The sequence below is a fragment of the Taudactylus pleione genome, unplaced genomic scaffold (assembly GCF_031769625.1).
Source record: "Taudactylus pleione unplaced genomic scaffold, aTauple2 ptg000372l, whole genome shotgun sequence".
In the NCBI taxonomy this organism is placed as follows: domain Eukaryota; kingdom Metazoa; phylum Chordata; class Amphibia; order Anura; family Myobatrachidae; genus Taudactylus; species Taudactylus pleione.
Window position 1 is genome coordinate 6,875,652 of NW_028284773.1, and position 16,948 is coordinate 6,892,599.

A 16,948-nucleotide genomic window follows, 5' to 3' on the forward strand; every position below is an offset into this window, starting at 1 on the left:
GTCTATGTGACCAGCAATTCTTATTGGTATATATAGTATAGTGAATTGTTGGTATCAATAAATTGTGATACTGTTAATGGTTAGCGCTCTTTCTTTTTGCTGTATCCATTAAGGAACACGCATTTTGCTTGAATACAGATCAATCTAAGTAGGTAATTTAGTGTAAAGGTTTATATTATTGGAAATTAGTTGCAATCTCTAAAGAGGATCAGCAGAAATATTTACCATATTTAGACAATATTATGTTATTTAAGTAGAATATTATTATAGTATCTGACTCAAGCCGACAGACGAAATCCAGACCGCCGAATTCCCGACTGTCTAATCCCGCCAAGGTACTAATGACAGGTGTCGAAAGCCCGATGCCTGTCATTAGACCTACACTGGGAGCCCGACATCCGGCTTACCGATCGAAGGTAAGCCGGACTCGGACCGCAGCCACGAGGGGGGGAGGTAGGTTAGGGGCCCTCGGGGGGGACTTAGGGTTAGGCTAGGGGAAGGGGGGGCTAGGGTTAGACACCCCCCCAGGAGACTTAGGTTTAGGCTGTGGGGAAGAGGGGGTTAGGGTTAGGCACTGAGGGGGGGAGGTTAGGGTTAGGCACCCCTAAAGGGTTAGGGGGTAAAAAAAAGTTAGTTAATACTTACCTTTTGTAGCTTCGGGATTTTTACCACTATCGGGCTTCCGCCGTCGGGATTTGAACTGCCGGCCGGCGGTAAATTATACTGATTCCCTAAATTTGTTCACTTCAGGTAAGAGATTGGCTCACATCAGTACAGTGGTGTTAGCTAAATGTCTACTTAATAACAGGGTGCAAAATTATGGAATGACACCTTCCAATGGCACACAAATTATTTTAATTTGCAGTGCAAACCCTTGTACTGTTTTGTAGGAATGTAAAAAAAGAAGATCCCTCTTACTCTTGTTACAATACATGTGCCACTCTATTTTTCATTACAAGCAGTGGCTAGGGGGTGCTGGGATTGATTGATACCATGGACTCCTGTCTACTTCTTGCATATGAGGTACAGTAAGAATGGGCTGGGAAGAATGAATTACAGGGGAAAGAGAAGCAAAATGAATTACAGAAAGTGATAAGTCTTGAATTATTGTGGGGAATGAATTGCAGGAAAGAAATTAACTACAGGGAAGGAAAAGGTAGTTGTAGCAAATTCATTTATGGAAAGGGTAATTGTAAATTAATTAGGGGACTCGTGAAGGAGAAATTACAGAGGGAGCGGTAAGGGAAAAAGTTTCCATTTAGGCCAATAGCAGCAGTAGTAGAATTTCTGACATTAGTCACAATGTACCATAACACACAGACATAGAGAAGCTTGCATTCAATGGAAAATGTAATGTTGGAAGACCAAAAAACATTTGGGAGACCAAAATTTAAGCCTGTCTGACGTAACTGGGAGGTCGGCTAAAGATAATAACTCAATACCTGTTACAGCGGAACTCCTATGCAGGAAAGAAAGATCACTTCTATCGTGGAAGCACCTGGTAATCCTAAATTAATAGTAGAACAGGAACTCAAACAATTTCCATTTCATTTAGCTGTATTTGAGTGGCCTCTTTTTTGATTATTGGTTTTGTATTTTTCTTAAGTGGCCCAATATATAATACTTAGTGAATTGAGACACACAATCAGTATGAACATGTTGCAGGCAGTCTTTTATGGTGAAAACCAATTACATAATATTTCATAGTACATAGATTTCTCATCAGAAGGGCACCACAACATATTTCTCAGCTATTTAACACTAAAACTATCTCTAAATAATAATAATGTTATTTATATAGCACTTTTCTCCCAATAGGACTAAAAGTGCTTTACATTTGCATTTACAAAAAAGGCACATAGTCTGAAGGGAAAAAGTCAACTATCCCTACGTTATTAGCATTTTTCTAAACTAGATTTACATTTTGTGTTACTAAAGATGGGCAGTTTTTTTAAACTACTGGAAGATTTGCTAAATTTCCCTTATACACACTTATACCCCTTTTCCACCAAAATCCCAGGTCTGTCCCGAGTTATTTGACCCGGTATTTTGCCGGGTTGTTCTCTGCTTTTACACCTTTTCCACTGCACCCTCGTCCCAGGTTTTTCCCGGGTCGTCTCTGAACTGAACCCGGGAAAGGCCAGCAAAACGTATGGATGTTATAAATAATGGCCTTTATTCAGGCTCACAAAGATGAGGTCACAGAAAGGAAACAAAAGGGAGAGGTGGGGACTGCTCACAGCACTGCAGCAATGATGGCCGACGAGTTACCAGTGTGTAGTCTAGAGTTCCTGATTGTTTGCAGCTTTCTGCTGTTTCACACAGCAACTGAGAGCATGACAGCTTGTGACACTGTGCTGCCTAATTCAGTGTCATTTGAAGAGGAGGAGAGCACAATTTCTGAGCGAGAGGGCTAAGCCCAGCTCTGCCTGTCTGCGTCCTGCTCTCCTTCCAGGCCGTCTCACAACAGCCTCTCCCAGCGCGGATGCATTTCCTGCAGTCTCTGGGTGATTACACCAGCAGCCAGGGCCCTGGAAGGACCAATCAGTGGCATGAATGCATTTGGTCCACCTTTTACACATGTACTTTGAATCGCACGCACATGCGTGTCTGAATAAAGACATGGGCTACCAAGTTTCCCATTTATGGAAAGTCAAATATCATGAGAAAATCTGTGGGGTGTTGGAGAGGGCAAGTGCTGCTGCTAGGGAGGCTTGGAATGCTCTTCTAGCATCCATTCCACCTGCTGATCCAGCAGCAGCCAAGCTGACCTGCTGTACTTCTAGGAAGAAGCGCTGTGTGGGAATGAAGTGACCAGTAGACTCCAGTAACAAGCTGGATGTCATCCTCAGAGCCACGTAGGACCCCTGCAATAAAGAGACAGCTAGCTTTCAGTCTCGAGGATCTGGAGATAGTTGTGATCTTTGTGGAGGAGAGACCAAAGGAGTGGCTCTTGCTGTTAATAGCGGCCCGAACTGGTAGCTCCAGCCCTGGGAGAAAACACCTCCCTCTGGGACTGCCTGTCCTGTGTTTGTGATAACACTCCCAACGGGAAGCCTGAGGCAGTGCACAGACTCCAACTGGCTCACTGAGTGTGGCGGATTTTACTGGGGGGGGCTGCAGCTTATAGGCAAAATCCACCACTGCTAGCTCTACCGTTTTTCCTCTATACATACAGTATGTTATACAGTAGTTTATTCTGAAGCAAGAATAATAAGGAAACACTTTTTCTTCTTAGTGATCCACATCCAGGCAGTCTAGATACAGCAATCTCTACTGCCATCATATTCTGTGTTGGCAGGCATGCATTATTTCACATAAAACACTAGTACACAAGTAATTCTACTGAAACAGATACAAAGTGATATTAATGGTTGCATATGCCATCATTGGCTCTATTTTTCCATCCCACCTTTCTTCAGCATTACTTACCAGTTCAACTCCAATTGTTACCTTAGGGAAAAGACTAGTAATTGGTGAATAGGAAGTCATGTTAATCAATATATTCCCAGTACTGCATCAAGCTATGGTTAGAGGTAGTGATATTAAGGAATGTGTGATAGGAAAGAATTGGGGAGAGACGCAGGTAATTAAACACTAATATTCCAGAATGGAGAGATTGTAGAACAATTCTGAAGCTAGTGAGTCTATGGGAGCCAACGAATGTTTGTAGCAGAGAGCCTCTGGAGTGTGCCAGATCATACTTAGAGACAAACAACTTGGGCAAAGATAATTTTTTTTATTTAACATCAATTGAGCATGTTAAGAATAACCTACCCCACCATTGCATACTGTTTCTGAAGAACAGAATCTTTTCAGCCCATTTCAATAGAGCTCCACTGGGAAGGACTAGGTTGACCTGAGCTGCTTAGTCACACAATTAAGCAAGTTGCTGAACAGTTTTATATTCCTCATGTAAAGAGGTGCAATATCACCTATATATAAACTTTAGAAAATAACTATTTATTGCAACTTATAAATGTAATACAAAGGTCTCCTTGAGAGGGCATTAGTCTAATGTATTAGTATTTTTTGTGCTTGCAAACAAATTCATTGGGCCTGCAGTGCTAGTAACAGTGTAAAACCAGCCATACAATGTTGACCTGACCATCAAGCAGCTCGATCTCTATCATATTAGGCCATACATTTTAGTCCATGTGTGACCAAATATAAATTATCAGTGCTTAGATCGAACTGCTGGATTAGATCATTTTCCTTCTGGGCAATAACTAATAGATCCAAATCAGATGTTGATCTAGTTCAGCTGGTGTTTGTACCCATATAGCCCTGAAACCATATTTTTTGATAATTCTTCTGTACACAAAGCATTTTTTTTATCTTAAATATATAGTCATTTTAAAATGTGTACAAATTTATAATATGCCAAAAAAAAAATCCACATTCTTTTGGATTGGGGAATAAACCAATTCAATTTTCCACGGGTGGTGTCGCGTGGTCTCTTCCCCCTGGTAAAGTGTCCGGTGCTATTCAGTTAGAGAACCACAAGGAGTCCCAAAGTAGCAGTTAATGCTTATTTCTGCTCATACAAACAGGCTGCAAGCAGAAATCCGCTTTAACCGCTGCTTAGGGACTGTTCGCATCTTGATCTTGGGTTTGAACTGGGCCTCATTTATCAACTAGTTTTATCATTTACAACGAGTGATAAAACTTGTTGCGTATGATAAATGGTGCTCCAGCCAATCAGCCCCCAATGGTCATTTTTCAAACAGATGACAGTTGGGTGCTGATTGGCTGGAGCACCATTATCATAAACAACGAGTTTTATCACTCGTTGTGAATGATAAAACTCTTTGAGAGGAGAGCATGTGACACAGCCCGCAGCTAATGGAATCTGCCCCTAATGTTATAATAGTAAAGGTCACTAGATATTTGTTACAAGTGGAATAAAGCGATTTCTTTCTTCATAGCATAGACTATCTACAGTTTATCACCATCCTGCTTTAGAGGAGATGTCTGATCGCTTTACTAGTAGCCATGTGATGCAATTATGGTTTCTAGAGACCATTGTGCCAGTGACACTTGTAAGGTAGAAAATCATTGTTAAATGCTTAAAATATTTATTTGACCTACACATACCTAAACTTTAAAATGTAGTCAGATCATAAAGGTAAAAAATTACCCAGTCATGATGGGGTTTGATTAATAGTAGAAACACAAAAAGTGCTTACATGGCACATCTTGCCAGTGTAAGCATCAGCGATGTGGTACATCCTGCCTCTTATCGGATACATACCGTAGTTGATTACCGCCATATGTACCTAGAAATGCGATTTACATAACAAAGGACAGCTCTCCAGATAAGAGCTGACCTTTGCGATACCCCCGAATAGAGGGACTTCTGGGTTTAACACCCAGAAGTCCCTCTGGCTTCCTTTTGCGCATGCACAGAAGGACACATGTCGCTGGGGGAGATGGAAGGGATCTGAATGCATCGCATTCCAGTGCTTAGTACATATGGGGAATGCGGTAAAAACAGCATTTTCAGGGGTTTTACCATATTTTTCTGTTTAATTCAATCCGCCCTCAGTATTATACTACTTGGCATAATGATATGCATGCTTTTTCCTTTAATTTAATGTAAATGTTCAAATTTCACTGCATGTTTTGTTTTAGGATTGTTTTCTCTCTATAAGACACTTAGGGGTATATTTTCTAAAGTGCGCATTTGTAGTAGTGGAGATTTTGGCCATAGCATACAATAATACTTTACATCATCTAGCACCTTCTGAAAGATAATAGCTAGAATCTGGTTGCTATGGGCAACATCTCCACTTCTAAAAACCCGCACTTCAGTAAACATACCCCTCAGATTGTGTGTTAAGTTTTACTTGCAGTGCTTGAGTTCAGCATTGTGCATATTGCTAATCTGGCTCTGATTATTCAGTATTTGAGAAACTACAGACTTCTAACATGGGTATGCTGGAACTTTCAGTTCCCCAGCATTTGCAGAGCCATGCATTTCTCACTTATGTCTAATGTAACATACTCATTCTTACGTTTCTTTTCCTCCATAAAATAACAATGTGCATCACCCAGAATATGCTGTAGAACCTCGGCAGCAAGTGGTTTTTTTTTTTGTAAGTCTAATCATAAAGAATCAATTTCAATTTCTGGTTAAGACGACTGTCAGGAGAATACGTTATCTTGTGTGCAGCGGCGTCTGCCACACTGAATTTGAATCAAGATCGGAGATTAGAGTACAATGAGGCAGAATTAACTCTGCAAATCTCAGAACAAACCAGTCCCATTTGGCAGACAGTATTGAATATGCACATCAATATTCAGGGAAAGAGAAACAATTAGGCAGAGGGAGGCAATGAATAAGATTAATGATGTCCCTATCTTATACTTTATTAGTGCTACACTGTAAAATTATATATTCAGAAATGCTCTTCTGTACCTTTAAACTCAATTAACTTCCTTATGTTCACCCAAAGGAAATCCTCCATCCATTTCTTTCCTACATCATTTGCAAAGTTTACAAGCATCAGCGCAACGTGTCGTCATGTCAGCTTCCAAGAGGTGTATCATGCAAACAGATTTCCTTATGCCTGGCACTGTTAGATAAAAGTGATAAAATTGCTTAATATTTGCAAAGAGATTTCACAGTGTGCATTAAAATGTCTCAGGAATATTTATGAGAAGCAATATAAAATGCAGCACAATTCAATGATCTAATATTATTGTGTAATGGGAGCATATTCTGCATTATATTCCAAGTTTGACTCTACTGTGTATTAGAAATGTTGTCTCCCATGCAGTAGCTAGGTGAGATTTATTTTCTGTTTATTGTCATTTGTTTCTTTTGTTATTTGGTATATGTGAAATTATATGGTGTTTTATGTTTTGTTCTATTTTGTTTTTTTAGTTTACAATTAAAGAAAATTGCTAAGATATCAAGTTATTTTCAGTAGTCCCACTGTTCATAAATTATAACTTAAGTCATTGTTATTCTCTTTGGTAAGTTTATGAATGGTGGCATTTTTTTCATTTTTATATTACAGGTTGAGTCTCCCATACCAAAATATTCCAAAATACAGATATTTTTTTAGCACGACTGAGATAGTGAAACCTTTGCTTTTTGATGGTTCAGTGTACACAAACTTTGTTTAAGGCACAAAAAATTATTAAAACTATTGTATAAATTACCATCAGGCTTTGTGCATAAGGTGTATATGAAACATAAATGAATTTCATGTATGTACATAAACTTTGTTTGACCCACAAAATTATTGAAAATATTGTCTAAAATGACCTGCAGGCTGAGTGTATAAGGTGTATATAAAACATAAATGCATTCTGTGATTAGATTTGGGTCCCTAATCCCAAGATATCTCATTATGGTATGCAAATATTCCAAAATACGGAATATTCTGATATCCAAAATACCCCTGGTCCCAAGCATTTTGGATATGGGAGGCTCAACCTGTATCACTAAATGTTATGACTGTACAAAGCTTGTACTTACATTTTATGAAGAAAGTAATTTGTCAACTCCCATTCATATTTATGACTACAAATATACAGTAGTCATGGTCTCTGCACTCAGTTTGTACTGTTAGGATATACAAGGTGAATTAATATGAATATAATGATTTACACTTATTGTAGTGACATAATGCCACTGATTTAAAATATATCCTTATGTCTACAGTGTTGTGTGTAATTGAACATTTCCATAATTCTAATATCCGTCTTTTTTTACAATCAATGATAAAATGTTTTGGGGAACTTCCCTTTTAGTAACAGAAATTACAAGTCTTATTATAAACAGCAGTTTATTTAAATGTCCATATGTACAGAGCTTTCAAGGATTGAATGCTACTATATAACTTTACAGCAGAGCCTTTTATACAGTCTAAAATAAAGAATACATTAATCATTAAATTTTGAGGCTTATCTTGTCTGGTTTCTTATTTACTGTCTGGACATATATATCTTCTAAAAAGCAAATCTTAACATTCCATTATTTATTAGTTCGGCTAGTGTAAACACATGAGTTTGCAGAAAGTCCAGACAGGTAGCACTAAACTGCTCATGTACTATTAAGCTTATATCAAAATCCTATATTATTCCAGCTTTCATTTTGTATCCTTGGCCATCCATGATCAATTGCATGTCGCAAAAATAAAATTTTAAAGGTCCGTAAGTAGTTGTGCCTGCTTTGGACACTTTGGGCGATATTCAATTGTTTTGCCCCTTTATGCGCCCGACAGGAGCTATTCAATTGTTGCTCCTGTTGGGCGCGATCAGCTGCTAGCGCACCATTTCAGCTTGCAGCCCCAGGGGGGTGCGAGCTTAAATGGGCGACAAGTGAACTGTTTGGGTGCCCAAACAGCACTTTTCGCGATCGCGCCCAGCACTTTGGTCAGGGGTAGCCATTTTATGTGGCTAAACCCGACCACTTTGGGCGCTATCAGCGCGAAAAACAGCAACAATTGAATAGCGCCACGTGATCTCCAGTCACTTTAGACGGTAGATCGGGCGCGCTATAACAATTGAATATCGCCCTTTGTGTTTTCTGGTTGTATTTCTAGTCTGTACTTTAGCACTGCGCATACAGTATTAGCGATAAATATTATAAAATATTGAATATGTCACAGATTTTTCAAATGTTATGCTCAGCCAGAAATCCGCAAAAGGCAAATGATGGCCATCTTTCACTGGGATCCCCTTTTGATTGCCATAATATTTTTTAGGTGACATTACAGGTTTTATGCTTGCCTTACCGGACTAGTAAGTTATAATTTAGGGGTGTTACATTTTTAAATATGAAAAACAGTTTATGAATTAATCACTTGCTAGGCAGTGTTACTTTTTCCTTTATTGTCAGGGCCGCTAACTTTTCTTAATGAATCATTTTCTATTTGAAGACCTTAGTTAAGTGATGAACTCTGCCCTCCCAGTCAGCAAAGTTTTAGATTATAAAACCTCTGACCACCATGTATTAAAGTGGGTACACACCTGACAGATATATCTGCAGATCGAGTGATCTGCAGATTTATCTGTAGATGATGGTCGTTCATACACACTGAACTATCATCATCTATCTGGCAGCCACTGGTCCCGCTGGCCGGGGGCAGGTCGGGGCTGCCGCTGCATATTGTACAGACCACCTGTACACACTTGCCGATGGACGGATGTGTCGGCAGACATATCTGTCCATCGGCTGTGCAGCACAGCCAATGTGATATGTCTGTGAACAACGTCGTTCACAGACATATCGTCTGTGCACACTGGCCGACTGGCAGCAGATATGTTGTCTGATCAATTGATGGGCCATTGTGTACCCAGCATTACTTTCCACATCAAGCCATTTATTGTCTCCAACTTTAAGTTGCTGGTAGAATTATAGTTGTATATTCTCCCCGTGCTTGCGTGGGTTTCCTACTGTGCTCCAGTTTCCTACCACACACCAAAAATATACTGGTCAGTTAATTGGCTCATGCCAAAATTTAACCCTAGTGTGTATGTGTAAGAGCATGCGATAGAGAATATAGGGTTTAAGCTCCAGGAAAGAGCAGGGCAGAACCTCCCCTGTCATACTCCTGAGATTTGATGCAAAAATGATGAGAATAATACAAAGAATATATTTATAATTTATAAACATCTTCTTTGTTTATTGTAATCATTTTTATAATTAACACTCACCAGCTTTGTGGAGCTCCCTGGGACTGCAGGGAGATGAGAGATGAGGCAGCAACAGCTCAGCCTCGCTTCTGTAGAGTCCGACACTGCTTGCAGAGCTGGGGGCAGGGCCACACCACGGACAGTAAGCTGCGCAGAAAGAGTTAATGGAGGCATGCCTCTGAGTATGGGGGGTGTTGCTTCAGCACTGATGGACACCTTGGATGTGTCATGTGACCAGGAAGTGACCTGCAGTGTGTAGAGAGCAGAGCTGAGTCAACAGTAACAAAAGAAGACACAGTGATGCAGGTAGGAGAATCAATGGACACTGAAGCTTAAGTGCAGTTACACTCTACTATAAGAAATTACTATTCTCTTTTAAATGACACATTCATTGAAAGTGTCAAGGACTGTTGGTTCACTGAGTCTTCCCTTTTTTTTTTTTTTTAATAAATTATTAATCTTTTTATTTTAGACACATCTCCTTTCTGTTGCCTTTCATAATCATGTGCAATCAAGTAATTAAAGTGAAATGCATTATTAATTAGAAATTGAACAAAGGGTAGCAACACTGGATTCCTAGGCATAATCTTGACTTGAGCCCTTAGAGGACTATGGAGCTCCTGAAGGCAATTCACTTATAAATAACTTGTTTTATACGATTACTAATGCTTGCCAAAGTTAGAGCCCACAGTCTTTTTTTTTTTTTTTCAAACCCAGTTTTCTGTGATTATGATTTACTGCTCAAATATCCTTACTGCACATGCAACAGTGAATCTATACCTACACAGATTTGTATGCATAGGGGGTATTCACAAATTCATCCCATGCAGATGACTAGAAATACACACATAGGGGCATATCCAATTAGCCGTGGGGTTTGCCCCGCAGCTTATTGTCGCGCTGATCGGGATTCAGTTAGCGGGCATTCCATGCGCGGGAGACCCCGTGCGCGAGTCCCTGCTGTCGGACTTTACCTCGCACCAAGTAAAGCCGTCCTATTCGGCCTCGCACGAGAGGGAATAACACTGATTCCACAGTTCTCGCGGAATCCGTGTTCCCCCGTGCGATTTCCATTCTAATGACATGGGGAAAAACCTATTTAATTGAATAGCTAATCCCTGCGTTGCAGGACTTTTACCCAGCAATTAGTCGCGGGTGAACTCCCGCGGCTAATTGGATATGCCCCATTCTGTACACCATTCAGAAAGCATATCACTTGTTAAAATATGCATTGATGACAACGATAATTGGCAGCCATTTGTGATTGGATGTATGCGTTTTGAGGTGCATCCAACTTTGCAAACCATGCACAGTGTGCATATGTTATGTTTTTTTTTATTGCCAAATGCATACAGCATGCATACTACATGAGCCCCATAATAGGATTTATATAATTCTCGCAAGACTTTGATTGGTGGAACAATGTATGAGGTTCAGTTCTAAAGTCCATAGTTTCTGTTTTGATAATTTAGGACCTCATTCTGAGTCTGTCGTTGCGGCCGCTCGGTCGTACGCAGCTGATCTTCGCTAAACTGCGCATGCGTAAAATTCGCAATGCACGTGCGCAAGCTAGCTGTTACGATCAAAAATTTCTCTCCCCTTGAACACAGCCAGGTTGTTAGTTTGAGTGACAGAATGAACCGTTTGTGGGTGGTTGCAGGGGAAGGTGCTTGAAAACGGAGGCGTGGAGATCCGAACGCAGGCGTGCCTGACTATGCGAACGGCGTTTAATGGGAGTGCATAATTAACAAAGTAGTGTCATGGCACACATGAAAAGGGTGGTTATTACACTGACTAAATCGTAGTGCTTAAGAGAGGGTATGGTCAACCTTAAGCACTGCGATCAGCTCAGATGGTCGCGATTAATCCTTATATCCCAGGAGATGACGTGTGTTGTGATCGAGAAGGGGGTGTGTTTTAGTCTTATGACCGCTTCTTACCCTCGGTCGTTCAGCTAACGATCTCATCTTAGCGACGCAACTTGCAAGTGCATCATTTGCATATCCGGCCCCTTTTCCCTTACGACCGTGCGGCCGCAACGACCAACTCTGAATGAGGTCCTTAGTCTTATCATAAAGTTTCCAGTTTTATTATAATGCTAATTAATCATGTCTGAGTAGCTGCTTGATGTTCCATTTCAGCAAACTGGAAATTCTTAGAGGACCCCTTTTTTAAATCAATTCATGCAACACCTCCAGTTCATTAATAATGAAGCAGTTCAAAGTATTATTTCATAACTTCGTTCAGAATGAAAAAAAAATAGGATATATGTAATTTGCTGGCAGGTGATAATTACCCCCTCTTCTCCCCCTTATCTACACATTACACACTCCAAAGTTTTATAGCTATTGTTCTGTTTAGTTTAAGATTGTTTTTCTCTTGATAACACTGAAAAATAGTCATACATTACTAATTTGAGGTCAAGAAAAACTAAAATGATTTCAGAATGTTTTTACTAGCTCTATTTTTTCAGCTACACTACTTGCACTATACTGTATGTACATTAGTAATATAGTCATAGTGAAAAGCTATTTTAAAATAATCTGATATTTTCTTGATTGAATTAAAACAACTGTTATTTTCTATCAATCACAAATAAGAACACAAAACGAAACAAACATACAGTATACAAAAGTACTATCTAATATAGTGGCCTATTCATGGGGGTGCTTTCTCTTTGCTTGTCGCTTGTACTCCTCTTCTGGGGCATCTCTTGTCACTGTCCAACAGTAGTGATTCACCGACCCTGATATCTTTGTTCCATTGCTGAAATGTCTTGGTGGAATCACTCATTATGCTTGTCTCTCAGTGCACCACAGTTATCTTGTGTGGGTAATCCCGTGAATCGCATATATTTGAATAGTGGAGGGGACAAATAACTGATACCCCTTAGAGATATACAACCCCGGGAAATTTCCTGCTCAGACCCGAGAATTTCTCCTGTGCAAATTCCCGGGTATTTGGACGAGACCCCCCTTTCACACTACAGTGCCCACCTGGGAAATTCCCAGGTAGACCCCTTTCAGACAAGAGCAGGGTTTTTCTGCTTACCTGCCTCTTCTCTGCCGTCTGCTCCTCCTAGCCTATCCCCTCTCTGGCTGATGTTGATGATGTCATCATTCAGCTGCCGGAAGCCGGCCAATCATAATGCAGACATTTTTTTTATTATTTTTTTAAAATTTCTTTTAATTGCCGGGTGGTCCAGCGGGAGTGCGGGTGGCCCGCTATGGCTGGGACCAGTCGGCGGTCTCCAGCGCGGGTGTCCCCGGTGTCCGGCTGGGGTCCTGTGTTGCTGACACAGCGACCGGCGTGGCAGGCGGCCCGCTGTGGCAGAGACCCGCTGGTGGGTGTCCACACCGTCCGGCTGGGGTTCTTTGTACACAGCCGGCCGGCATTGGGGGTGGTGAGCAGCAGCGCAGAGCGTCCTATAGGACGCTCTGCGCTGTCAACTCAAAGCAGCAGCACTGAGCGTCCTATAGAACGCTCTGCGCTGTCAACTCCATGTCAAAGCTGCTTGGTGCTGCCCGGGAGTATTAAATTTCTGGGTAGCACCATTCAGACAGAAGCAGGGTAATTTCCCAGGACTTAAGTCCTGGGAAAAACCCTGGTCGATTGAAGGGGCGGCTACCCAGGAACGTGTTCCCGGGTAGGTACCTTCCAGACAGACACAGCTACCCAGGAATTTGGCTGAGGCAGGCCAAATTCCCGGGAATCTCGAGATGTCTGAAAGGGGTATGATTCATTTAATTGGGTCATTAGGCCCCGCCACCTCTGCGCGGAGAGCAGATTGCTGGTAAGATTCTCTCCATTCTGCCCACTTCACTAGGAATACCCCTACATCGTCATAAATGGGCTATATCTCGGAACTCAGAGCTAACAGAGCTTTAAATGTCATATTCATTCTTTGCATGCTGAAATCAATTAGAAGTAACTATTTTCACATCGGAAACATTTTCATTGTTGTGCAGTGTAATACAATAAAAATATAATGGACCTTGCATCATTCAGACATACAAGTATTTAAAAATAAATTAAGGATACTGTAAATTTATAGCTCTGTAGTGACATTTTATCTTTGTTTAAATAATAATGATTTTTACAGTAACTATGTTTTCTGTTAATGTTTGGGAAATATTTCTTTGTATAAGGTGAACGTGATTATGAAAAGGATCATGTTAATGATATGAATTGAGCTTTGTAAGTTGTCACCCTAATGTTGGTATGTGTTTACAGGGCTGTTTTTTGACATATGTGAAATAAAATAAATTTTAGTAAAAAAAAAAAATTAAATGATTGCATATGCCGTTTAACCACAATTCTTGAAGAGGACATCTGTTCCCTCACTTACACCTTCTGCCATGTTTGAACAATTTTTTTCCCATCCAGTTGTGTTGCACTTATTGATAACCCACATACAACAATGGTGTCACTATTTGAGCTGTACAGTAGGTTTTGTTGTTTCCGCTGTGTAAGGCAGTTTAAGCTAAGGGACCAAGGTACCATGATGGGTATCCTGGAAAGGATACCCATATTTCCTTTACACAGATGACATGCCTGTGGGCAAAACAAAGTTATTTGAGTGTGTAAAAAACAAGGCACAACTCTAACCTGCTACTTATTATGCTATATTTGTATTAACATTTCTTGGATTCTAGATTACTAATCACATTTTCCGCCTCAATCTGTTTCCATCTGTTTCTCAATGTTAACACTTTTTTTCTCTCTCTCTCTGATACCTCTTTCATTTCATCTTTCCCTACCATGCTTCCCCTTGCACTTCCTAGATACCGTGGAAGCTGTGTTTGATTTCATTCAAAGAAGTCGAAGAATGATTGTTGTGTTGAGTCCTGACTACCTGACAGATAAAAGCATTAGTATGCTAGAGTTTAAGATAGGTATTGTCTGCCAAAATGCTGTCTGCACCAGTCTTGTCATTGTGGAATATAAGCGGCTCCATGGAGCACAGACCACCATTTCTAAACTCAAGGAGAGTGTTCCCTTTGTCCGCTGGGAAGGAGAAGGTTCCAGACGCAGCAGCTCCAAGTTCTGGAAGGCCTTAAGATTGGCTTTGCCTTTACGCAGCCTGAATACAAGGTCAAGCTGGAACGAAAGCTGTTCTTCTCAGTCAGATATAAGTCTTGACCAGATTCAGAAAAAGAAGAGACGTTTAAAAGAAACATCCTCTACACAACCTGCAAAGACCAGTAACAAAGATAAAAATGTGCCTGCAGGCACAGTAAAAGGGAGAAATGGGCCCAAGGGTGGAAAAGCCTGCCAGTGTTGTGTGACTTACTGTGATAGTGACAACAGACTTAAGAGTAAATGTAGGGCAGGAGCAAAGCCTAAATGGGAAACACATTTATGTAAACCCGTAACATATGGAAATAAAACTCATTGGGTTCAAAATGGTACATCCCAGCAGGTGCCTGCACAACCCCCTGTAGCAGCATTCAGTCTACAGCAGTATACAGATTTATCCAACAACAACAGTGACTTTTATGTCCTTTAATACTGAATAACACCGACAGTTGACATTAATTGTTCAACAACAATTTGTCTCAAGAACAACCCATTACTGCTTAAGGCCTAAGCAATGCAACTATGTCCCTGAAAAGTTAAAATTAAAGCTTTATATCTGTTTCCAGGAGCTGGATGCAGTAAGGAGACTTTAGCGGACTATCACTACAATTGACAGATTCTAAAACAATGCATTTATTTCAATGCGAGCATTGATGGTAAATGGTAAAAGTAAAACCTTTTTGAGTTCATGCCATATATTTGGATATGATGTTAAAACCGTTTTAGTACAGTTGTCTGGAATATCCTTTATTTTGAAACCAAACAATGCATTTTCTGTGTATGACATGTGGACTGTCTTCCCTGCTGTCACCATGCACTGATTCAGTTAATCTCTTCCTCCATCAAGTCACCGAAGAGACTCTCGTCTTCCTCCACCGCAACCCGATCTAATGTAAGATATAATAACATGATAAATAAATCTCTGCACTCTTGCCAACCCTTAACAGGCATTTGTAAAGATAATAAATCTAGTATAACGGCATCTTATCAACTTAGATATAACACAATCTGTCTACAAAATGAGTAAAAGTAATGGGCACTTTGGCTGACTGATGTCCTTGGGTGTAGAATTTCATGATTACACATTTTTATTAATACAAGTTTTTCTATCTACAATAGCGGGACAGATTCGGTCTTTTTCTGTCGTATTTAAAAATATCACTTGGTATATAATATGGGATGTTTACAGTGAAACAATGGTTAGAACGGAACATTTGCCTGTTTCATTGCCCCAGTACTATGATTGGTGGTGACTATGACTACCACAGAGACTTGTGAAGAGCACCTGTTTAGACGCCTATTAAATGAATGTACATGTAACAATCTTAGCTTGCATAGGTGGTTCATAATGGCATAGTATTTTCTAATTTGTCACATTTGTATCCCCATCATTATTTGGTCATTTTAACAGGTAGCACAACAGAAAAGCTGTTGTCGGAAATATGACCAACTGTGAAATTTAAAAGTTGGATTAAAACTATTTCAATACTGTATTTAATTTTACAAAGAGAAATTGGGTATAGTTCCTCTAAAGTAGGTGAATAAAGTATTTTATGTCGCTTCAGAGGTCTGCCACCTCCAAACAGAAAGTCTCTGGCCCATGTTGTCTAGGTGATCTTAATAAATAATAATGTTTGGGTAAAGTGGTAGCCCTATTTACAGCAGGAATTCAGATTCTCCATCTATCTGTACAGTGTATAATGTATCCAGTGATTACAATTTTATGCATCTACCTTGAAAAAAGTGTGCATCTAATTTACCAAATCAAATGTACTCTTCCTTATGTTCTTTCTTATTGCACACTTCTCCACCTGTCTGGTGGAAATATAATGTATGTGGCCTGTGTCATCTTGGGTTATTTTAAAATAAAAATGAAAGTGAATCACCATATAAGTTCAATTCAGTGGTCTCCAAAAAACTTTAGTCTTTTGATTTTGAAGTTTGTGGGCATGATTCTGAGTCACATGCATAGCGGGGGGCTGCAGCAGCCAGATTTACTCTCTTTTCCTAATGGAAGTATCCATAAAACTTCAAGTGGTAAGCTGCACCGCCCACTGCTTTTCCGTCCACAACAATCACCATTAGTATCTATCACCACTTACACAGGCCCCATGCTGGGTGCAAGAGATCCGATAGAAACGGGAATCTCTTCACTGTATGTACGCCTCAGAAAAGCATGAAGCTCTGGGTACACGCCCACGACCCTTCCACGATATTA

The 16,948-nt window shown here is 40.2% G+C and overlaps 1 protein-coding gene across 2 annotated transcripts in view; it reads left to right on the forward strand.

Moving 5' to 3' along the window:
• IL1RAP (interleukin 1 receptor accessory protein) overlaps positions 1-16,629 on the forward strand; it is a 299,347-nt gene extending 282,718 nt beyond the window's left edge. For both annotated transcript variants that reach the window (XM_088444804.1, XM_088444805.1), the window contains one exon: positions 14,436-16,629. In XM_088444804.1, coding sequence (XP_088300930.1) covers positions 14,436-15,160 — 725 coding nt within the window. In that variant the 3' untranslated portion in view covers positions 15,161-16,629. The remainder of the gene's footprint in view (positions 1-14,435) is intronic.
• Positions 16,630-16,948: the final 319 nt, after the last annotated feature.